We start from the raw sequence: 24,264 nt of genomic DNA, 5'->3' as shown, positions 1-24,264 counted from the left end.
GTTTCAGTCTTTAGGATAGTGAATGATGATTGTAAAGGCCCAAATAAGAAATGACCTAGACCAACTCTGCTTTTCTTAAATTTCAATTGTGTTGCGTGTACATTCCTTTTTACTGAAATATTATCTGACTCCTTTTCTCTCTTCCTAAAGGAATTAAGTGACAATAAGAGCTTCTGAGCTTTTTTGTGAATTTTCGTGCAAGACACAGAATTGCTTATTTGAGTTTTATATTGAATTAATGAAGAGCAGGATCTTCTGGATCTGTGTGCCAGTTATATAAATCTAAATTTTGAATAATGTATACACTTCAAGTTCAAGAAGGGCTGCACATTTACATAAAAAATAAATGCCACAGTTGTTCTATTGCCAGTAAAGGATTGTTTTGGTTTTCTGGCCTAATCTATCTAGGTACTTGTTTTGATAGATTGAAACAATGTCTTGTCAAACTGGCAGCTTTGCTTCTAACTATAATAAGTTCTGTAGAACATCTTTTGCAGCTATATTCCATAGCTTTCGCTATACAATTCTCTCTTAGAACATTTTTCAGCTTTTCAAGTAACTGCAAAATATGGTGAATGATTCTGTGTCTACCCAAGGAAAATCTGTTGTGGGGAGAGATATTTTCCTTCAAAAACATCACCTTGGCTCTTTCTTTGTAGGGTCAACTTAATGGCAAGAGACAATTTGGTAATAATAGATATGACACATGTTAAAACAAATATTAAAGAAGGATCTAGCAGTAGGGCCATTTCCCAGGTTCTCTAGACTGTAAGCTCGTTGTAGACAGGGAATGTATCTATTTATTGTTACATTGTACTCCCCCAAGCACTTAGTACAGGGCTCTGCATGCGGTAAGTGCTCAATAAATCCAATTGACTGACTGAGGTCACCTCCAAAGTACTGCAGCAGCAGCAGCATCTCATTTGGGGGAAGCAGAATGGCCTAGTAAAAAGAGCCCAGGATTGGAGTCAGACCCTGGGTTCAAATCCTGGCCCCATCACTTGTTTATTCTGTGACTTTGGGCAAGTCACTGAACTTCTCTGTACTTTAGTTCCCTTATCTGCAAAATGGGGATTCGATACCTTGAGACTACCCCAGTGCTAAGTATAGTGCTTGGCAAATAGTAAGCCTTTAACAAATGCCATTACTGTCATGGCAAAGTGGATAGAGCATGGGCCTGGGAATCAGAAATTCATGGGTTCTAATCCCAGCTCTGCCACTTGTCTGCTGTGTGATCTTGGGCAATCCACTTCATTTCTTTGGGCCCCAGTTACCTCATCTCTAAAATGGAAATTGAGACTGTAATCTCCACATGGGACAGGGACTGTATCCAACCTGATTTACTTATATACATCTCAGCACTTAGTACAGTGCCTGGCAAGTGCCAAAAAATACGACAGTAATTATTATGATTATCATCATCATCCACCTAAAGCTTTTCCCCACATTCCAGGCCTATTCTCCCATTCTGCCCTGGGCTCGATGGTCTTCGACCTTCCCAGAGGGCAGGTGGGTTGAAGGCTTGATGGGAGATATGGGCCAATCCTCTCAGGCGGCAAACCCCCGGACAGTCAGAAAGGCAGCATGTTGGAGTCCTGCCTTGGTCCTGCTGCTGTGTAGCCACAAATGTCAATCCAAAGTCTTTCTTAATATCAGTGGCTTATGGGGAATTTGAGGCTTATGGAAAAACAGTGTTGACAAGTGGAAAGAACATGGGCCTGGGAATCAGAGGACCTGAGTTCTGAAGCAGATTCTTTCCTGCTGTGTGGCCGTAGACAAATCAATTAACTTCTCGGTGCCTCGATTTTCTCATCTCTAAAATGGGGTTCAATGTATGTTTCTCCCTCCTTTTTACTTACACTGTGAGCCCCATATGGGACAGGGATTGTGTCCCATTTGATTAACATATCTACCCCAGGGTTTAGAACAGTACTTGATACATATTAAACACTTAAATTATTATTATCATTATTAATTTGTGTTTGCTGTAAGAACAGCATCATGCCATGTCATGCCCTAAAAAAAAAGGGCACAGACCAAGGAACAAACCATTTGCCCAGCTTTCCTTTTAACATCTATTAGTAAGGAATGAAAATAGGACAGCAGAAGCAAACAGCATTATCTTTATTGGTTATTTAAAAAGACAATAAATGTATTTATTGAGCATAGACACATGGTAATCAGGTGAGACCCAGTCCCACCCAACATGAGGCTTGCATTCTAAAGGGGAGGGAGAAGAGACATTTTGGCCCCATTTTACAGATGAGAAAAGTTAAGTAACTTGACTAAGGTCACACAGCAAGCAAGTTGCAGAGCAAGGATTAGAACTGAGATCCTTTGACTCTCAGACTTGTGTTCTTTCCACACTACAGGACACACTACTTCTCTGCTTCTCACCTATTTTCACTTCCTAATAATCCTCTCTGTTTCTCCTCCTCTCCAACCATCCTTGACAAGGATGCAGGGTTCCAAGTTCTTCTAAGTCCCAGGCATCTACACATCCCCTGTCCTGTGTCCCTAGCCTGTTTAAACAATTTATTCCCAGACACATGGCTATGTTAGAGCATGATGAGCTATATTTTTAAAGTATGGTTAAATATCGGGCAAGGAAAATATAAGGGTGTTGGAATCTTTGGAAAAATGTGGGGCTCCCACCACTGGAAAATATAAGTGTTAGAATCTTTGGGTAAATGTGGGACTCACACTGTGTAATTTTATAACATATTTATACCATCTCAGCCAAGAAATAGAGTAGTGTAATTGCCCTTCAGTTCAAAGATGATGGGAAAATGTGTGACCTACCATCCACAGCGCATGTACTTTGAGTTGTTTTTATGGTTGTGGATAGAGTTTGCAAGGAGCCATCCTCAGTCTCTTGCATTGTGAGGCCGCTAATAGGCAAAACAGGTACAGTCTGTGGTCAGAGAACAGAATCTTTCCAAACCTTCAACACCATCATCACCACTGTGCCCTAATCCATGTGAAACACCATGGCCGAATGTGATATCCAGATTGACTTAGTAAATGTTGGGCAGGGGGTGGATTCCACTTTCTTGTAGAAACCAGGGTTAAAACAAAAATGTGAAACAGCAACAAAGAAATTAAGCAGTGAACACACCCTGATAATAAAATTAATCCACTAAAATATTTTAGCCTTATTTATAAGGAACGTGCCTTCCGCATCAGGTAGTATACCAAATACCACAATTATTACTGGAGTATGAGGGCAGGGGGGACAGGTGAGGCAGTGGCTAAATGCGTAGTATAGGGGAGCAGGAAAATACCTTGGAATAAAAGAAGGGAATAATAAATGGGAAGGGAGTCGGAGGGATTTACAGTGTAATTTTTAATAAACTGTAGGCCCAGGCATCATGTCACGACTGGTTCTAGAATGGAACTCAACGTATTTCATATGCATTTACGGAAAACATTCCTCATGATACAGACATTCATGATACATCCAGGTTTTTGAGGAGCACATCACAGCTCTCTCTGGGGAAGATGTCTGAGTTGTATATCAACTAACACTGGGGAATTCAATCACGTCTGAAGATATTATGCCTCACAAATGGCTAAGAGGTGTGTATGCTTTCAAATACCGCTTTTGAATGTACCATACCCACTACCAAGACCACTGAATAATGAACGACATGGCAGTTAACAGTGCAACTTCTAATGCTAGGAATAGGAACAGCAAAGCATAATGGTTAGAATACGGGCCTGGGAGTCAGAAAGTCATGGATTCTAATCACAGCTCTGCCACTTGTCTGCTGTGTGACCTTGGGCAAGTCACTTAATTCCTCTGTGTCCATTATCTCATCAGTAAAATGGGGATTAAGACTGTGAGTGCCTCTGTCTATCCTGATTTGCTTGCTTAGTACAGTGCTTGGCACACCGTAAGCACTTAACAAATACCATAATCATCATTATTATTATTATACTGTCTGAAGATGCCCACTATACACTGTAAGCAAGTTGTGGGCAGGGAATGTGACTGTTTACTATTGTATTGTACTCTCCCAAGTGCTTAGTACAATGCTCTGCACACAGTAATCGCTCAATAAATATGATTGAATGAATGTGTGTTTAGAGGCTTGGTTGGGGTGATCATTTGCACAGTTTTCAGCTGGTCTGGCTATCCAGTACTGATATGGTACCGAGTACCTTTATAGCCTGTATTTTTATGGTTTTTTTAAATGGCATTTGTTTAATACCTGCACTGTACTAAGCACTGGGATAGATAAAAGCTAATCAGGTTGGACACAATCTCTGTCCCACATGGGGCTTACAGTCTTAATCCCCATTTTACAACTGAGGTAACTGAGGCACAAAGAAGTTAAGTGACTTGTCCAAGGTCACACGGCAGACAAGTGGCAGAGCCAGTATTAAAACCCAGGTCTTTTTTATTTTAAAAGCTCCCTGTCCTGGTTCCTGCTGCCAACCCCTGTAGCTCAGGGCTTGCAGGGGCCTGGGTGTAGGGGGCACAGTGGCTCTGGAGCAAGGTTTGGGATGGCAGGGGAATCAGGGTTCTCTTTGGTGACATGCTTTAGGTGCTGAGGATTTCTGCAACAGATTAAGTCCATCAGTCAATTGTATTAATTGAGTGCTAATGTGGGCAGGGAACATATCTACCAACTCTGTTATATTTTACTCTCCCAAGCCCTTAGGGCTAAAATCTTGCCGGAGCAGCAGCTAATTACTTTCTCAACCCCTCCCTCCTCCATATTCTGGGCTGTCTCTGCCTAGTTATATTCCACATTAGATCCTGTTTCTTGCCCTCATCCGTTCATGGGAGCAGCTCAGTAATGATCACTGGGGCCTCTGTTGTATTTAGGAGTGGGTTGTGGAATACCCCAAGTCCAAATCTGCCTTGAATGATGTCAAGTTTGTTGTCAGGTTTGGGGTGGTTGGTCTTTTTAGCCCTGATTTGTTGGGGTACAGTGAAACAGCCCCGAATTCAGTCTGGGGAGAAAACTAGTTCTCCTTTGGACCCTAGCACAATGTTATTATGACAGTGAACTCTGGAGAAGATAGCAAATACTCCAAACATTGTAGCTTAAGAAACTTTGTGCACTTCTGAATTTTAGAAAAAAAGCTCCCCACTTCTGAGGTAAGTCATACTCTGTGTTCTGAAGGTTTCTGCAACAAGGTCTTCTAAAAGGTATGGATCGTGAAGCTTTTGCAACTTCCCCAACAGTGTTGAAGAGTTGAAATCAAAGCTGCAATCTTGAAACTCTAGCAGATTCCTTCATTTGCCATCAGATAGTAACTAGAATAAGAAATGTGGACATATGGAAAATACTTCTGAAAATGGATGAACTGGATTTTTTTTTGAAAAAGCTATTGCAATCTGTCTAGCAGCTGAAGTTAATTTACTGCATATGCACTTGGTAGGAAAAGGCAACAAGGTTATATCAGGGAATAACCAAAATTTGGGGGAAATGGTTGAAATTAGAAAAATAATGCTGCAACACATATGGAAAAGGTATTAAAATTGAAAAGATATACTAAAAATCGTGAACCAAAAAGATGTCTTACAATTGGAAAAATCTGCATCCACTGCACTGGATAAAATTATTTTGTGTAGTTTGTTATATCAAAAAGAATTCAGGAACCCCAAAACTTGTATAATCATTTGAAGTCCTCTTAGGCTGTAAGTGAACCGACAGGGATCAGGAAGGGATCCTATCTACCAACTCTAAATCTCCCAAATGCGTAGTACAGTGATCTACACAAAGTGCTAAATAAATACCGTTGATTGATTAATTCTAGTGCCAGCAGAAACTATTGGAATACTTTGTTAGGAAAAGAAAGGTAGCAAGAGCAGATTTTTATCTCTCCACCAACCATCTACCTCCTACTGTTCAACTATTTTCTCTCCTTCTTAGACTGTGAACCCCATGTGGGAAAGAGATGGTGTCCAACTTGATTAACTTGTATCAACCCCAGTACTTAGAAGAGTGCTTGACAAATAGAAAACACTTAACAAACACCATAATAATAATAATCTCCAACTTGCATATCGGCTCTCTTCACCCATTACTGCCTCAGCTCACATTCATCGCCCCCAGATCACATTCTAATGGCACTTCACTCTTGATTCTCCCACCTGAAACTTCTCCCTCACACTGCTTCTCCAGCTTGGAATGGACACTTCCCTCCTTCTTCCCGACCCCTTCCTCCCCACCTGCCCATGCCATCCACCCAAATCCACTGACCGTAGTCCCACCTATCTTTAAGGCCCATCTAATGTTGCAACACTTCCTCTAGAAAGCCTTCCCTGATTAATTCATAACCTCCTTGTCATGTCTACCAAACGCCCAACCTTAGCATTTAGATTTGCTATTCCTGTCCTCAGCACTGGTGTACTTAGGTGTACTGAATTTATTTTTTACATATTACACACTTTTGCAGACATTGAAAAAAGCTTTCACTCTGATTTGTTTTTGCTGCTTGTTTTATCTTTGTAACTCTTCTGACTTGCACTCTCTTGAAATATATTTTGTCTGCTCTATTAAATTATAAACTCCTAAGGGCAGGGAATATGTATCCTACTCCTCTTGTACTCTTCTAAGTGCTTAATACAGTGCTTATCAATAGGTGTTCAGTAAATAGTTTTGCTTTTTAAAGATGAGCTGTCCATAAAAATAAGAATAGAAACATTCTATATTGTAGTAGTGATTACTCTAAAAGTGATTCAATGTTTGTTTAATTGTGGGTACCCAACTAAATGCACCATAAAAGATTGAGAAGGCACTTAAAATTCCACCAGGATAATATTTGCAGTACGAGTTGGAGGTGGCTCAACTCGGGGAAGTGGCTTGGCCAGGGAAATATGGTGTCATTGGGTTGAGAGCTAGCTCAGAGATGTTTGGAGCCATTATTCTCCACTGAAGATGATAAAATTGGGTTGTTTTGTGGAAAATGTTGGGAAGATAAGAGGCTTTTAATGAGAAAGTGACTCCAAAGTTGAATTAATCAAATATGTAAGAGGAACAGAGGGAAATAGAAGTATTTATAGCTGCTATAAACTGAAAGGATAAAGTGATTATGGGGGGAAAAAATAATGCAGTGCTGGAGGACAAATGAAAACAATTATTTTGAGGGCAATAAAAATAGGGAAAGATGAGATCTTTTAAATGAGGACTTAATATTTTTGTAAACTTTGGAATAATACAACCTTAAACCCTCATTTTCCCTCATCTGTCTTTGGAAGGTATGGCCACTCTCATCTATTTAATAATCCTTATTCTGTTGGAACCCATTTAATTTTTTTACAGCTAATGGTCAAGAATAAGGTGTTTCAATTTTCCAGTTTCAGGTTTTTATTTGAATTACCCCCTCCATTTTGTGTTTCTACCTCTCCAAGTCTCCCTCATCTCACACACACTTCCACTTCCCTTCTGTGCTTGTACACATCCAGAAAAGAAGAGTAGCAGCACTGTAGTGGGAGAAGATGACAGAGGCAAACAGACCCATCCCAGTTGGTATTCTAATATGTTCCAGAAAAGTGGAAGGTTAAGTGGGAGTGCTAAATGAAGCATAGCTCACTATGGGCAGGGAATGTGTCTGTTGTATTGATATACTTAGTACAGTGTTCTGCACACAGTAAGCTCTCAATAAATGATTGACTGATTAAAGCATTCCTACTATACTATACTATATATATGTAGTGAGAAAGGTACAGTGAATATCAGGTGACTACTAAGTTACATGTTCACATAGTGCCAGTATTTACCAATGACAAGATTTTTGAATTTAACCAAAAAGATGAACACATTCCAAAAAAGTTAAACTCACTGTTCAGTCAATCAATAGTATTTATCGAGTACTTAGTCTGTGCAGAGCACTATACTCAGGCCTTGGGAAAGTAAGATAGTAGGCCTGATACCAGCCCTCAAGGATCTTGTAATCTACCTTATGATTTCACTGTTTGATCTATCACACCAAAACTTGGCATATGTTGTTTGGACATAGATCTGAGTCCAGACACATCATCCCATCTACTTTACCAAAATTAAACTCTCACAATGGGTTTCTCTTTAATAGTCATAGTAGCTTTAGTAATAGGCTTTAGAGTTATCAATCAATAGTATTTATTGACCCCTTACTGTGTGCAGAGTGCTCTACTAAGACCTTTGGAGAGTACAGTAAGCATTAGTAGACACCATCCCTCCCTCAAGTAGTTTAAATCTAGTGCTCTCTCTGTAGACTGTAAATTTTTTATGGGCAGAAATCTCTTCTACCAATGCTATTGTACTTTACCTTCTCAAGTGCTTAGTACAGTTCTCAGCACACAGTAAGTTCCTCAAATACCACTGATCGATTGATTTCCTCTATTAGAGGGATAACTTCAGTTTAAAATCCAGCAGCTGTGTGTGTTTGTGCAAGACCACTGCACAAGGGACACTGTGTAAACACTGGTCAGAACACGTGCTCAAAACCAAAGAGCTTCACTAGTTAAGCAAGCTCTGTAAAAAAAAAATACAGACATCCAAATTCAACTATCAATGACCTTGTGATTAAAGAAGAGTAAGAACAGTAGATTCTGGAATAAGGAAAATATTTTAAGCACTCTGTTTTATGGCTCAATGTCAAAGTTTATGTTTTTAAATTGTTAAATATCAAGCAAAAACTGCTCCCTCAGATGTAAGGCCCTCAATCAAATCTCTTTCCACTTATTTATCCTCATTCTTTTCCCACTAAAACCCAGCCCATACACTTCACTCCTTCAATACCAACCTACTCACTATCCCTTGCTCTTGTCTCTCCAACTGTGGACCCCTTGCTCTCACCCTCCCTCTGCTTGGAATGCCCGCACCCTACATATGACAGACAAGCACTCTCCCCATCTTCAAAGCCCTACTGAAATAATACCACCTCCAAGAAGCCTTCTGGGACTAAGCTCATTCCCCCTGACCAATTTTCCCTTCCTACCTGTGGACCCCTTGCTCTCACCCTCCCTCTGCTTGGAATGCCCGCACCCTACATATGACAGACAAGCACTCTCCCCATCTTCAAAGCCCTACTGAAATAATACCACCTCCAAGAAGCCTTCTGAGACTAAGCTCATTCCCCCTGACCAATTTTTCCTTCCTACTACCTTGCTTATCCATTTAGTCCCACCCCCTAAGCACTTACGTACTCTCCACCACAATCTCCACCACCACAGCACTTAGGTGCATATCTTTATACTCAGATGCTTCCCTTTATGTCTGTCTCCCTTCAGACTGTAAGACCCTGGAGAGCAGGGATTGTCCTTACTTACTGTATTCGTACTTTCTTATGCTTAATAAATATCATTGATTGAATTTCTATAGAAGGCAGATCTAATTAAGGTTTTGGTAATAAATCAGTGTCAGAGTTAAGATTCATCATTAGTACTTCATTTATATTAATGAAGAGATAGGTAAATTTATGAGTGAACATAATTTCCCAATTATATTCTGCTTGTTTCACAATGTTATTCTAAATACAGAGCTGTGATGGACCACAGTTTTATTAGTCTCAGTTTTGTTTACTGCCTAAAAATGCTTGGGAACCTTTAGAAATACCAGTATTCTGCATTAATTTTCTCAGTGGTTTTATCAGATTCCCTCTTTTTTACATATAATGTAAATGAGCCCTACTTTCTGCAGTGGAGAAAGGAAGTTGCTTCAAAGTCTTAAACCTATCCTGTGGGATTAAACACTTTCAAACTGGTGGATGGGCATGGAGGAGGAGAAGATATTTGTGGGTTGTTTCTACTCAGTATCAATCCCTGCAGGAGAGGTCTCTTTACCTAACAATCCAATTTGCTAGGGAAGCCCAGACCAGATTGGTACCTGCTTCTGGTGGATTTACCTGCATCTCCTCCTTAAAACTAGAGGTGGGAATAAATTTTCATTCCAACAGTGCATTGTATGGCTGCCACCACACCAATGCTCTGGTGCTATGCACATAGTAAGCGCTCAATAAATACTATTGAATGAATGAACTTCAAGCTCCTCTCTAGGAGACTGGAAGAGGAGAGTTAGGTGATATATTCAAGTTCTTGACAGCCAGGGGCTTACTGAAACAACCAAAAGTTCATTTACCTGACTGCCTGGTGAGCAATTCCAGTCCCTTTTTCTAATTCCTTTGTACTTTGTATTCTCCCAAGCAGTTAGTATAGTGCTCTGCATATAGTAAGCACTCGATAAGTACCATTGTTGACTGATTGATTCTTCCCAGACTCACTCAGAAAAGAACGGGTCCAGAGATTTTGTAAACTCCAACCACCTTTCATACTGACCTTTGACAGCAGGAGCTTGCTAGAAATGCCTGCTTTACAATCTTGGGCAGGTCACTTGGCCATGCCTCGGTTTACTCAATTATGAAATGGGGATTCAATACTTGTTCTCCCTCCTGCATATACTCTGAGCCCCGTGTGGGACAGGGATTGTGTCTCAACCCCAGCACTTTTAATAGTGCTTGACACATAGTAAGTACTTAACAAATACCATAAAAATTTTTGCATTGAAAAGAGCCACTGGGGAGTAAGTTAGAGAGATCAACACAGCACAAATCATGGTCTCACTTGATTTTGGGTAGCCTGGAAGGGTTTTAATAAGGCAGTTACTTTAGGTTATTTCAAACACAAGTCACTACAAATAGCTTTATTAAACATAACTGTTCTCCAACAAGATATAGACTAGATTGGGTAGACATTCTCTGAGTCTACAAAATTATGTCCTTAATAATTGCTTTAAGGTTTAACTATCAGCAAATCATGAAACAAATGTAACTATTTAAGTTAAATGTGACATTTAGAAAACATTCCTTAAAATTGCTTCTGGGTTTTTTCTGAAGAGCTTCATTCATGACGGGAGAAATCTGACAGCCAGGGAGAAGGAAATGGATCAAAGAAGATCCTTTAGGGAAGTAGAAGAGTCAATTTTGTTAGAACCCATGTTTTCATTACATAATTTTTGTGTACACAATGGAAGAATTAGGAATTTTTTTCCCCTACAAGACCAGTGTGTTCTGGTTTTAAATAGTCCACAAATTGGCACAAGTAAATCAGTGTGGACAGAAAGATAACTGTGGTATTTGTTAAGGGCTCACTGTGTGTCAAGCACTGTACTACGCATTGAGGTAGACACAACATAACCAGATCCCACATAGGACTCACCGTCTAAGTACAAGGGAGAACAGGTATTCAATCCCCATTTTTCAGATGAGGAAACCGAGGGCCTGGAGAAGTTAATTGACTTGCCCAAGGTCATACAGAAAATAAGTGGTGCATCTGGAATTCAAACTCTTGACTTCCAGGCTCAAGATCTTTCCACTAGGCTACTCTGCTTCCCTAGGGTTTTGCCAGGTTGAGTCACTGGTTAAAGTGTGATGTACTACAGTTCCCAGCCTAACTGTACCATACCATACCATCGTGTAATTATAATAATTACAGTATTTATTAAATGCTTACTATGTGCCAGACACTATACTAAGTGCTAAGGTGGATACAAGCAAAATAGGGTGGACACCATCCGTATCCCACATGGGGCTCTGGTCTCCATCCCCATTTTGCAGAAGAGGTTATCTGAGGCTCATAGAGGAGAAATGACTAGCCCAAGGTCACACAGCAGACAAATGGCGGAACCACAATTAGAACCCATGATCTTCTGACTACCAGGCCCATGCTCTATTCATTACACCATGCTGCTTCTCGGGCTTTATATACTTTATGTTTCTTTGGAAGAGGCAGCATTATAGCATTTCATACAGTAAAATAGCAGTAGAAGGATTTACTAGATGTTTCAGTGAAATCATTTGTTTATGTGTCAGTTGCCAGACTCAACCCCACTCTGGAGTCCCTTGGGGGTTGGGCCAGTGTGTTGAAAACATCACTGAGTAGCAAAGGGCTTTGTTCACAGTAGCGGACTTAATAAATATGATTACTACTAGACTGTAGATTTTCTCAGCCAAATACTCTCTTGGTCCTGGGGTTGTCAAATGCTGAGAATGATTTTTAGAAAAAATATGAAAAGAAAAGAATGACTTTTGAACTTTACTGACATAGTTCTACATAATATAAGATGATACTTGGGTATCAGTTGTGGCATCTAACTGTCAGTGTGGCGGGGCTGAGTACTCAGCAAACGGGTCGACGCTGCAGGGCTTACACTCCCAGAAATTGTTTAGGACCTACAATTCCCATCTCTCTTCTTGCCTGTGTGCCTTCCCCTGCCACAGAATTCTCAAATGGCAGCCCCCTAGTCCCTATCTCCATGCCAACAGACCGGGGGATGAGAGTAGAAATAGATACAGATGAGAAGATGGAGAGAGAGGGGAAGAGAGGATAAAGAAAAAAGGGTGAAGGGATAAGGAATATGAGAGAGGGAAGAAGGAGAAAAAGGGAAAGGGTAAGGCAGATATTTTATTTCTATGAATGAAAGAAAACAGGGGAGAAGGGGAGAGATGAAAAAAGGGACGATGGGAAGAGGTGAGTGTAAAGAGAATTCCTCCCCATTTCCTCCTTCCTCTGGACAGGTATATGTACTTGGTCGGCAGGGCTCAGTGCCACTGGACTGTGATGCAGAGCTAACAGGCTTCCTCCTACTGCTGCCCTGATGTGGCGGCTATCTGGATTTACAGACATGGAAATTTATTTCTGGCTCTATGTATACCACAAATTATAGGTGATTTTTACAGAGGGCCCATTTATTTATGGGTGATTAATAGCCTTCCTTTGTCCTCATGGGACTGTAAGCAGATTACTGTACCTTCACATAGGGAAGATAGCAAAGTCTTACATTGGCTCAAATCATTTTCATGTTCTTATCCTTATACTCTGCCAATTCCCCTAGCTGTAATTTATTTTAATGTCTGCCTCCTCCACTAGATTGTAAGCTAGATAAGATCCTTGAGGGCAGAGATTATATCTACCAACTCTGTTGTATTGTAACCTCCCAAGTGCTTAGTACAGTGTTTGGTACACAGTAAGCACTCAATAAATAACATTCATTAATTGACCCATAGTATTTAATAAATACCACAATTATTATTGTTTTTCCCCAAGTATAGTTTGGTTGGCCTTTGCAAATTCTTCCTCCTACTTCAGTCAATCAATTGTGCTAGAGTGCTGTTAGACTGGAAACCCCCTATAATAATAATGATGGTATTTGTTAAGCACTTACTATATGCCAAGCACTGTTCTAAGCTCTGGGGGCGGCGGGGGGAATACAAGGAAATCAGGTTGTCCCGCGTGGGGTGCACAGTCTTAATCCCCATTTTACAGATGAGGTAACTGAGGCACAGAGAAGTTAAGTGACTTGCCCAAAGTCACACAGCTGTAAAGTCGAGGAGATGGGATTAGAACCCATGAGCTCTGACTCCCAAGCCCGTGCTCTTTCCACTGAGCCACGCTGTTTCTGTTCCTGTGGGACAGGGACTGTGTCTGGCCTGATTATTTTATAGCTACCACACCACTTAGTACAGCACTTAACAAATACTGTTATTATTATTATCATTGTTATTATTATCATTATGTTCCAGATATTTCAAAGTTAGATGCCTTCCTGAATCTTCCTCAGGGGACATTTTCAATCAATCAATTAATGGTATTTATTTAACATTTACTGTGTGCAGACCACGATACAAGTGCTGCAGAAACTTTAATAGATTGGTAGACATGATCTCTGCTCTCAAGAATCTTACAACCTATTAGGAGAAACAGATGTATTTCAGATAGGGTAAACATCAAGAGTATAAGATGTGTACAAAAGTACTGTAGGGGAGGAGGGGGTGGTGGTAAATATCGAATTGTTTCAAGAGTCTGGACACAAGGGTGGAGAAATAAGAGGCTAGTTAGGGAAGACTTCCTGAAGGAGATTTGATTTTATTAGGGGTTTGACAATGGAGAGAATGATGTTCTTTCAGACTTGAAGGGGGAGGCAAGAAGGAGGGTGGTGCAAATGGAGTGGGAAAGCAAAACTAAATAGAAACATGGTACATATGCTGGCATTACAAGTCTGAAATGTGTGGCCTGAGTTGTAGTGGGAGAGGACTGAGGTTAGGTAGGAGAGAGAGAGCTAATTGGTTGCCTTAAAGCTTAGGGTAAGGAGTTTCCGTATGGTGTAGAGATAGATGGGGAACCATCGGAGGTTTTTGAGCAGTGGGAAGGCTTGTTCAGAACAATTTTTTTAGAAAAAAGATGTGGACAGCAAAGTACAATTGTAAAGGACTAGAGAAGAGAGAGCCTGGAGGCCTGGAAGTCAGTGAGAAGCCTGATGCAGTAGTTGAAGCAGGATATGACAAATGCTTGGACCAGAACGATAGCAGTTTGGATAGAGGGGAAGGGGTGGATTCTAGAGATGCTGTGAAGGTAGAACTAACAGGATTTGGAGACAGACTGAATATGTCAGTTGAATGAGAGAAAGGTGAGCTGAGGACAATGACAGTGTCATGGACTTGTGAGACAAAGAGGATAGTGGTGTGGTCAATGATGATGGGAGAGCCATGGAATGGAGAAGGCTTGAGAGAGAAAATGAGTACTGTTTTGGATAGGTTAGGTTTGAGGTGTCATTGGAACATCCAAGAAGAGATGTCTCGAAGGCAGGGGGAAATGTGAGAATATCAAGAAAGAGAGAGATCAGGGCTGGGAATGTGGATTTGAGAGTCATCTGAATATCGTTTTCATAGTTTCACTTTCGAGATAAAATGCAGTGATTTAACTTATTTAACTTTCCGAGTCTAGCAAGAGTCTCATGTCCTCTAGAGTATGCTAAAATATAGGGTGCTGAACAATGGGCTGTGCAGCAGGAGATGCTTTTGTTCTGCCATCCCAGCCTTTCACCTGGTGAAACCCAAACCCTACAGATATCATCTCCCTTGCCAATAGATGACCCGATTCTCCCTTTCTGACCCCAGGGGGCAAAACAGAGAGAATCCTTCCATCTCCCACTTTGTCCTACATGGTTCAGGGACAGGAAACATGCTCTGACAATAGTACCGTCTTCAGCCCCCAGAATTCAGTTGCTCTATGGGGGAGCCGTAATGGCCACTACGTGATCCTGGCTCCTATTAGAAACACCAAGAATGTTCTCGGTCCCCAGATCTGTCCCTTTGTCGATCAATCAATGGCATTTATTGAACACTTACTGTGTGCAGAACACTGGACTAATTGCTTGGAAGAGTACAATATAACAGAGTTGGTAGACACATTCCCTCCCCACAAGGACCTTACAGTCTAGAGGAGGAGCTTATACTTGTTTTATTTCCTGGTTTGAGCTTCCTCAGCAATGACCTTCCAGTTGCCTTCAGCTTTGGAGAATAGACCTCTCAAGGACCAGATGAACTTGAGAAGAGCAGTTGAGAAAACTCAGACTTTCTGAAGCTATGTGTGAATCATGATATGGAATTGAAACCTACTTTCTCATGCATAAGATAAGATGATCTCATTTGATGAATTCTCTATAGTGTGTCATTACAACCCAAGTATGATATGTCAGGTATCAATTAAGAAAATCCTCCCTGAAGTGTTTTTCAGATCCTAGTTTAAGACGAGTTAATAGGAACAATGAAAATTTGATGTCTTTTCCATTGCCATCAAAAGCAGCAGTCAGCTATAAACCCTTGACAAATGATAAAGATGTAAGAAAATTTAGAAGTAAAAGTAATTGCCTAGAAAAAAGTGAATGTAGATCTTTTTACATACTGCTCAACTGAATATGTGTAATTATACTAACTCAGATGAACTCAGAGCAGAAATGTGGCCTAGTGGATAGAACACAGGCCTGAGAGTCAGAAGGACCTGGGTTCTAATTCCAGCTTTGCCACATGTGTGCTGTGTGACCTTGGGCAAGTCACTTAACTTCTCTGTGCCTCAATTACCTCATCTGTAAAATGGTGATTTAAACTGTGAGCCCCATATGGGACATGGACTGTTTCCAATCTGATATGCTTGTTTCTATGGAAAGATTACAGGGATTTGGGTTCTTTTTATGTAACCAAATATAATTATTATCTTGCTTACTACAATCTTTAAGCAAATCAGACAATGAAGTTATATCATTTCTCTTGGTCCCCAACCCCTCAAATCCCCAAGGTTTCAGCTATTATTATTCCAAGGAAAGTCTTGTAACAGAATGTCATTTGTTGTGTAATTATACCACCAGAGCATGTTGAAATATATAGATAGACCACCCTTCATCACAGATCGCAAGAAAACCTCCCGAGAGGGCAGAAAACTTACAACCTTAATGTGAACCTACCTCCCTCTGCTGAGAAAGAGGCCCTTGGAGGCAGAGAAAACCAACCCAAAAATTAAGGTGTGTTTTTTATAGTTGAGAAAGTAACTACTACAACCCCAAAACCATGATAAATGGAAACACACTGGAGTCTGCAAGAACCATGGACTTACTAAGAGGTGCCTTATTAATCAAGAAGAAGCAGCACTGTCTAGTGGCTAGAACATGGGCCTGGGAGTCAGAAGGATCTGGGTTCTAATATCTGCTCCGTCACTTGCCTGCTGTGGGACCTGGGACAAGTCACTTAACTTCTCTTTGCCTCAGTTACCTCATCTGTAAAATGGGATTAAGACTGTGAGCCCCATGTGGGCCAATAACTGTGTTCAAACCGATTTGCTTGTAATAATGATAATTATGGTATTTGTTAGGCACTTACTATGTGCCAAGCACTGCTGTAAGCACTGGAGTAGATACAAGATAAGCAGGTTGTCCAACATGAATATAGTGGAACTAGTGGTATAAACAACTCACTCAAGGAGTGTGGAGAGGAAGAGTAGGAGGGAGATGGGGCAATAACTGGAAGGAGCCTTGGGGTTAAGGAAGAGCTTTGGGAGGATAGGGATATATATGGTCATGTTGAAAACAGTAGGAGAGGAGCCATTGGAGAGTGAGCTATTGAAGTTGGTGTTCAGGGAGGGAAGAAAGGTGGGAACAAGTGTTTTAATAAGGTGCAAAGGGATAGGGTTGGAGAAGCAGATGGAAGGGGTGGATTTTTAGAGGAGATGGAAGATCTCCTGTGATATTGCTGTCGAAGAAGGCATAGGAGGCGGGAGGGACTGGAGAGATGTAGGGAAGATTTTAGGGATTTGCTCCCTTTTTTCACCCCTCCCTCGGCCCTATAACACTTATGTACAAATCCATAATTTAATTATGTTAAAGTCTGTCTCCCCCCTACTTTAAGCTCCTTGTGGGCAGGAAGTGTCTCTACTGACTCTGTTATACTGTACCTTCCAAAGTGTTTAGTACAGTGTTCTGCTCATATTAAGTTCTCAGTGAATATGAGTGATTGACTAACTGATAGGGAAATTGCTCCTGATAGTTCCAGTTTTATCAGTGAAATAGGTAGCCAGGCCACTGGGGCAAGATATAGAGGAAGCAGGATACAGGGGATTTCAGAGAGAAGCTAAAAGCGTGAAAAAGCCGGTGCAGGCTTTGGGTAAGGGAGTTGATAAGTCTGGGAGAATTATTGCTGCTAGGCAGAGGAGAGAGCTGAGATGAGTTTGAAATGACCAAAGTCAGCCTGATGTCTGGATTTTCATCAGCAGCACTCTGTGGCTTGAGCACAAGATTGGAGGAAACATACTGTGTAGGTGATTCAGGGCTATGGGTTGCAGGTCAAAATCAATGGAGGAGCAGGGGAGTGAGGGAGTTGAGTTCAGGGGAGAGGGTGAAGAGAAGGGTAAGGACTTGTGCTTCAAGTGGAGTTGGGTTGGGTATGGAGACCAAATGGGGCATGACATCTTGGGATGATTGGAGGGGATCAAGGGTTTGGAGGTTTCTGTGATGGAGGACAGTAATTTGGGGAGGGAGAAGGTGAGAGAGAGAGAAGGTAAGCAAGGAGGTTGTGGTCAGGGAGGAATTTCAGAGTTGGTGAGGTTAGAGATAATGCAGTGATAAAAGATGACATCATGAGATGATTAATTCTTTATTGTATTCTTCCCCAGGGCTTAAGAGGGTATACAGAAAGCCCTAAATAAATGCCAATGAATGAGTGGTATACTACAAAGAAGAAAGAGGCATTTTGTCACTCTCTGCCTCCCTGCCTCTCTTTCTCCCTATCTCCCAGTCCCTCTGCCTCCCTGCCTTTCTTGCTCTTTAGCATTTATTGAGCATCTACTATGTTCAGATAAATGTTCTAAGTTCTCAACACCATACATTAAGAGTAACTATTTTGGACAGCCAAATTTGGTTAGACTGGCCCACAGGGTATCACAATTTACTGAGTCAAAAGCTTTTCTAAAGTCAATCAAGACTTAACTTGCAAAGTTTTTTCAGGTACATTACATCACAATAAATATAGGAGAAATACAAGGAGAAACTTCAAGGTCTCTAGTTTTCATAGTCCTAAAAAATCATTTGACCCCAACAACTGTGAAGACTTCACTGAGTCCTCCAAGATCCTTATCTTTCTCCACAGTGGTATGGTTGGCCAAATTCTAGTTGAAGGTGCCATGTCGAGCCTTTTTCCTTTCACCATTGGAGTAAAGCAGTTTGGTAGGTACAGTTTGGTTCTGTGTATTCACTGCCACTCATTTGAATGTGTAACCTGGAACTTAGAAGCTAGAGTTCAAATGCATTTCTAATCTACTCTGAAACCCTTTAAACTCACTTAGGCTAAGACCATTTTAGAAAGAAGTAATCCAGGAATTGTTTAAGGCCAATGATTGTCCCTGAGACACATGTACGTAGCAAATGCCACCCCCTCCACCTGTGCTTCGGACCCCATTTCCGCTCAACTTATAAAATCATCACCCCTTCCCTCCTCCTCCCCTCAACTTCTATCTTTAACCACTCACTCTCCAATGGCTTCTTCCCCTCTGCCTTCAAACATGCCCATGTCTCCCCCATCCTAAAAAAAACCCTCTCTCAACCCCACGTCCCCTTCCAGTTATCGCCCTATCTCCCGCCTACCCTTCATTTCCAAACTCTTAGAATGAGTCATCTACATTCTGTCTAGAGTTCCTTAACTCCAACTCTCTCCTGGACCCCCTCCAATTTGGCTTCTGTCCCCTCCACTCTCCTGAGACTGCTCTCTCAAAGGTCACCCATGACATCCTTCTTGCCAAATCCAATGGCTCCTACTTTATCCTAATCCTCCTCGACCTCTCAGCTGCCTTTGACACTGTAAACCATCCCCTTCTCCTCCACAACTTATCTCACCTTGGCTTCACGGACTCCAACTTCTCCTGGTTCTCCTCTTATCTCTCTGGCCATTCATTCTAGGTCTCCTTCGCAGGCTCCCCCTCCCCCTCCCATCCTCTAACTGTAGGGGTTCCTTAAGGGTAAGTTCTTGATCTTCTTCTGTTCTCCATCTATACTCACTCCCTTGGTGAACTCATGCGCTCCCATGGCTTCAACTATCATCTCTATGCAGATGACCCACAAATCTACATCTCCTCCCCTGTTCTCTCCCCCTCCCTTCAGGCTCTATCTTCTCCTGCCTCCAGGACGTCTCCACCTGGATGTCTGCCCGTTATCTAAAACTCAACATGTCCAAAACTGAGCTCCTTATCTTCCCTCTGTGTCCTCTTCCTGACTTCCCTATCACTGTGGATGGTACAACCATCCTTCCCATCTCTCAAGCCCACAACCTTGGTGTCATTCTTGACTCAGCTCTCTCATTCACCCCACACATCCAATCTGTCACCAGTGCCTGCCAGTCTCACCTTTACAATATCGCCAAGATCTGCCCTTTCCTCTCCATCCAAACGGCTATCTCCAAACGGCTATTTTACTGGTACAGGCTCTCATAATATCCTGGCTGGATTATTGTGTCAGAGAGAAGGCTGACACAATAATCCAGCCAGGATATTATGAGAGCCTATACCAGTAAGATAGCCATTTCTCTCTTCCCTTCCTCCTCTCTCTCCCCGCTTCAGTTTATTCTTCATTCCACTGCCTGGCTCATCTTCCTGCAGAAACACTCTGGGCATGTCACTCCCCTCCTTAAAATCCTTCACTGGTTGCCTATCAACCTCTGAATGAAACAAAAACTTCTCACTCTGGGCTTCAAGGCTCTCCATCACCTTGCCCCCTCCTACCTCTCCTCCCTTCTCTCTTTCTACTGCCCACCCCACACGTTCCACTCCTCTGCCGCTCACCTCCTCACCATCCTCCGTTCACACCTATCCCGCCGTCGATCCCGGCCCATGTCCTGCTGCTGTTCTGGAATGCCCTCCCTCCTCACCTCCCCCAAACTAACTCTCTTCCCCTCTTCAAAGCCCTGCTGATAGCTCACCTTCTCCAAGAGGCCTTCCCAGACTGAGCTTCCCCTTTTCCCTCTGCTCCCTCTGCTCCCTCTCTGCCCCCCCTTCACCTTCCCTCAGCAAACCCCCTTTCCCCCCTTTCCCTCTGCTCTTCCCCCTCTCCCTTCCCCCCCACCCCCAGCACTGTGCTCATTTGTGTATATTTTTATTACCCTATTATGTTAATGAGGTGTACATCCCCTTGATTCTATTTATTATGATTAAGTTGTCTTGTTTTGTCCACCTGTCTCCCCCGATTAGACTGTAAGCGCATCAGTGGGCAGGGATTGTCTCTATCTGTTGCCAAATTGTACATTCCAAGCGCTTAGTTTAGTGCTCTGCACATAGTAAGCCTCAGTAAATACTACTGAATGAATGAAATGCTTAATAAATACTATTGCGACTACTACATATAAAGAGGCATGAGATTATTTTGAACTGGGGTAAAGCCTAAATGAGGCCCTATGTACAACCAAAGATTTTCATCACTCACACAGGACTAAATGTTATCACCAGATTCAGTGAAGTAGGCAGTTCATAATACAGGGATGCACAGATAAAGAAGTAGAAAATAGAATAAAAATGCCAGCATGCCTTTGGGGATATTGTCCCCAAACTCTATCTGGCAGTAGGATATTAAAGCTTCTATCAAAGTGAAAGTCTGGGAAGTAATAATAGTGTCCAATCTTCTATAGGATTCTGAGAATTGAAGCTATCCCAGAAGGCACAGCATTAAGCTTGTTTTATTTTAATGTTATTTGTTAAGTACTTACTCTGGGCTAGGCATTGTACTAAGCATTTATTGGGGTAGATACAAGCTTATCAGGTTGGACAGTCAATGTCTCACTTGGGGCTCACAGTCTTAATCCTCATTTTACAGTTGAGGTAACTGAGACACAGAGAAGTTAACTGACTTGCCCAAGATCACATAGTAAACAAGTGGCAGAGCCAGGTTTAGAACTCAGGTCATTCTGATAGCTAGGCCCATGCTTTTTCCACTAGGTCATGTTACTTCTCAGCTTCTTGAGTGGTTTCGTCAGTATCTGTATTTTCTACAAGTCATTTGCAACAGCCAGTTGCAGACCAAGATAATGGCAGTGAAGCCTAGGAATGTAGCCAGCAGCCATCACTGAGACGATTCTCAATGCAACCCAGATCCACTGGTGGGAAATGATAGAAAAATGGATGCCCAAGTAGCTATGGCATGGTGAATTGGAAGGTGAATATACAAACAGGAAGGGCAGAATAAATGTTTTAAAGCATAGGGAAGCATACTTTCTAACACTGTGACCTACCAGGGAACTGTTAAAAGGCCCCTGTAATAGTAGACAGATCACCCTAGCAGGCTACAATCAGCAGAAGCTTCAGGAAGACTGGGACAAAAACGTTCAAGCAAGTGGCAAATGTCAGCTCAGCAAAGCTCTATCTTTACAACTCTGTGATGTACCTCCATCTTTTCAGCTTCACAGTTGGATGAGATCTCACTGGCAGCCAGTAAAGACATCTTTGCACATGAAGAAATCTATATCAGTCAATCAGGGGTATTTATTGAGTGCTTATTCTATGCTGAACACTACTAATAAGCCCTTGGGAGACTACAGTACAATAGAGGTGGTAGACACAGTCCCTGCCCACAAGGAATTTACAGTTTATATGTTACATTCTGTCAGGTATTTTATCCAAAAAGTAAAAACATGAAATAATAGTAATTTGTAAGTACCAATAGTATATATTCTACCAACACAACATTATATTTTATTAATCTTTTAAGCAATGCTATTTATCTGTTTTATCAATTGTATTTGGCACTGCAGAGGCACTCATAAGATGCTGCTAATAATGCATTATGTTTAATGAACTATGTGAAAATTCTTGTTTTCTCATTAAAACATTTCAGTTCAGGATCATATTCCCAAAAGTAAATACATGCCAGAATAAATTGTAAGGAAAGCTGGGAGCCATAAAGGGGACGGTGGCATTTTAATGTTATCCATTACTTAATAGCTCAGTTCAAAATGTAAGCAAGTGTCTTACCTAATAGCTAATATCTTTGTCACTGATGACCTTTTAAAGTTCAAGTTTCCTTTCTTCTAGACCAAATGTACTGTAAACACATATGGTGAGAGTCCTTACCCTCTATAAAGGAGGTTTTCCAAATCTAGAGAAGCACATGGTAAATTTCCTTTGTTTAGACAAGGAACTTCTACCCTGAAGTTCTTGGGGTAATTTTTTCAACTTCCTCATTGAGCAACAACTTTCAACACATAATGGTTCTAAATTCCAGCACTTATAAATTAAAAAGGTATGCCATAAGTATTACTTCCTTAGCAGGTGCAATATAAACCTCTGAATTTTTTCTCTTGCCAGTAGGATGTATTCTCTAGTGTCAAAAAAATCACTCAATCAGTGGTATTTATTGAGTGCCTTCTGTGCACAGAGGCTTTACTGCCTCTTGGGAGAGTGCAATAGAGTAAATAGAGGTGGGAGATTTTTCAGTGGCACCATTCAAACTGTCATGAATAACTTCGCTTGAACTGAAAGGGTAGACTTCTCTTGGCAGCCATACAGCTTGGGACATTCTACTTCAAAAAAAAAGTTTGATTTCAGTATTGATTTCACGTTGATTAATAAATGATTTTCTGAGTCTGTGAAAGGCATCCTGTTTTCCTCTCAGGGAAAGTTCTTCCAATTATACCGTTTTGCATAACCGAATGTGAAAGCCCAGTGGTGATCAATAAACTATGAGCACTCACTAGGATCTCAGCTTCAAAAAGGAGAAAAACTCCCTTTGCAACCCATTCACTTGCTCTGTTTGACCTCTTAGTTTCTCTAAGAGATAATGTTGGAATCTGTTTCAAGCTCAGACATCGTACTAACCTCTATTTCTGATCATTTCCTATTACAGACACTGCTCTGAGTTCGCTAAAGCAGCCCAACGTGGACAATTCCCCAATGGTTGCTTCAGCTTATCAAAGAAGAGACTCAGACAGATACTGCCAGCTTTGTGTGGCCTGGTTTAATAACCCTATGATGGCACAACAACATTATGATGGCAAAAAACACAAAAAGAATGCAGCAAGGGCTGATTTATTAGAACAACTAGGAAAGACCCTGGATCTGGGGGAGTTGAGAGGTAAGCACTCCAATTCTGATCACTTGAACAAGAAGTAGTTTGAGATCAATTGCGATGACATCACTTTAGTTGGGGTTCCTTTTTCCTCTCTCTGGACATTATTTTAATAGTTGGAAGTGACTCTGCTGCCCTTTCCACTCCAGGGTGATTCTTACCTTTTACAAAGTGGGGACTGAACGGAGAACAAAAAAGCCTAGCAAAAGGAATATTCTCTCAGAGGTTTCCATTTCTAATTTTGATGGCTCTTGCCCCTGGGTCGATCACTTCTAGTGAAAGCTGATGCTGCTTTGAAAGTTGTTTCTTCGTTATATTTCATGGCAAAAACTAAACAAGCCTGCATTTTTAGGTACTTGGGGTTTCAGTACATTGTGTCATCTGTGCCGGAAAGGGCCAGTTGTTTTTTTATCACCCTCTTAGTCCTTCTTTGTCTTGAGCAGTTTCCTATGCTATCCTGAAGGTTCCGGAAGACAGGTCCCTCAAAAGCCAAAGATTTACCCTCAGTTCCTTCTTCCCATAAGAATATACAATCTTCTTGGCAATCTAGCCATGGCAGGACACTAAAAGAGACAAATAGTGCTTTGTTTATGCTTTATGCCAGCCATTACTATGCAAAGAATAGTTGTTACCAGAGCAAAATCATCTCCCTTCTCCCTAGTTATCAGCACTGCATCTTTTATGTCAAGACAATTGTCTTAATGACTTGGCTTCTGAATTCTGTAACATTTCAGCAGCTTGTCTTTTATACAGAAGACAAAAAAAGCTGCACCTTGACTTGATAATTCAATAAGCCTGTGACTCAGTAGCACCTGAAATACTGTTAGCATTGAACACTGTCCTTGGATTTAACCTTATCAGCCAATACATGTGCCATCTTGATGATACTTGCTTTATTCATTTC

At 41.4% G+C, this 24,264-nt stretch overlaps 1 protein-coding gene across 5 annotated transcripts in view; it reads left to right on the top strand.

The window, feature by feature from the left end:
- Positions 1–24,264, top strand: part of ZMAT4 (zinc finger matrin-type 4) — a 255,411-nt gene that overhangs the window by 143,728 nt on the left and 87,419 nt on the right. For 4 of the 5 annotated variants that reach the window (XM_029064334.2, XM_029064333.2, XM_029064330.2 and 1 more), the window contains one exon: positions 23,139–23,366. The exons of the other annotated variant lie outside the window; for it this stretch is intronic. In XM_029064334.2, coding sequence (XP_028920167.1) covers positions 23,139–23,366 — 228 coding nt within the window. The remainder of the gene's footprint in view (positions 1–23,138; positions 23,367–24,264) is intronic. 5 annotated transcript variants of the gene reach the window in all.

This window comes from Ornithorhynchus anatinus, chromosome 5 (assembly GCF_004115215.2).
Source record: "Ornithorhynchus anatinus isolate Pmale09 chromosome 5, mOrnAna1.pri.v4, whole genome shotgun sequence".
Taxonomy (NCBI): domain Eukaryota; kingdom Metazoa; phylum Chordata; class Mammalia; order Monotremata; family Ornithorhynchidae; genus Ornithorhynchus; species Ornithorhynchus anatinus.
Note: the sequence above shows the minus strand (reverse complement) of the source record. Positions and strands in the feature narration are given on the sequence as shown.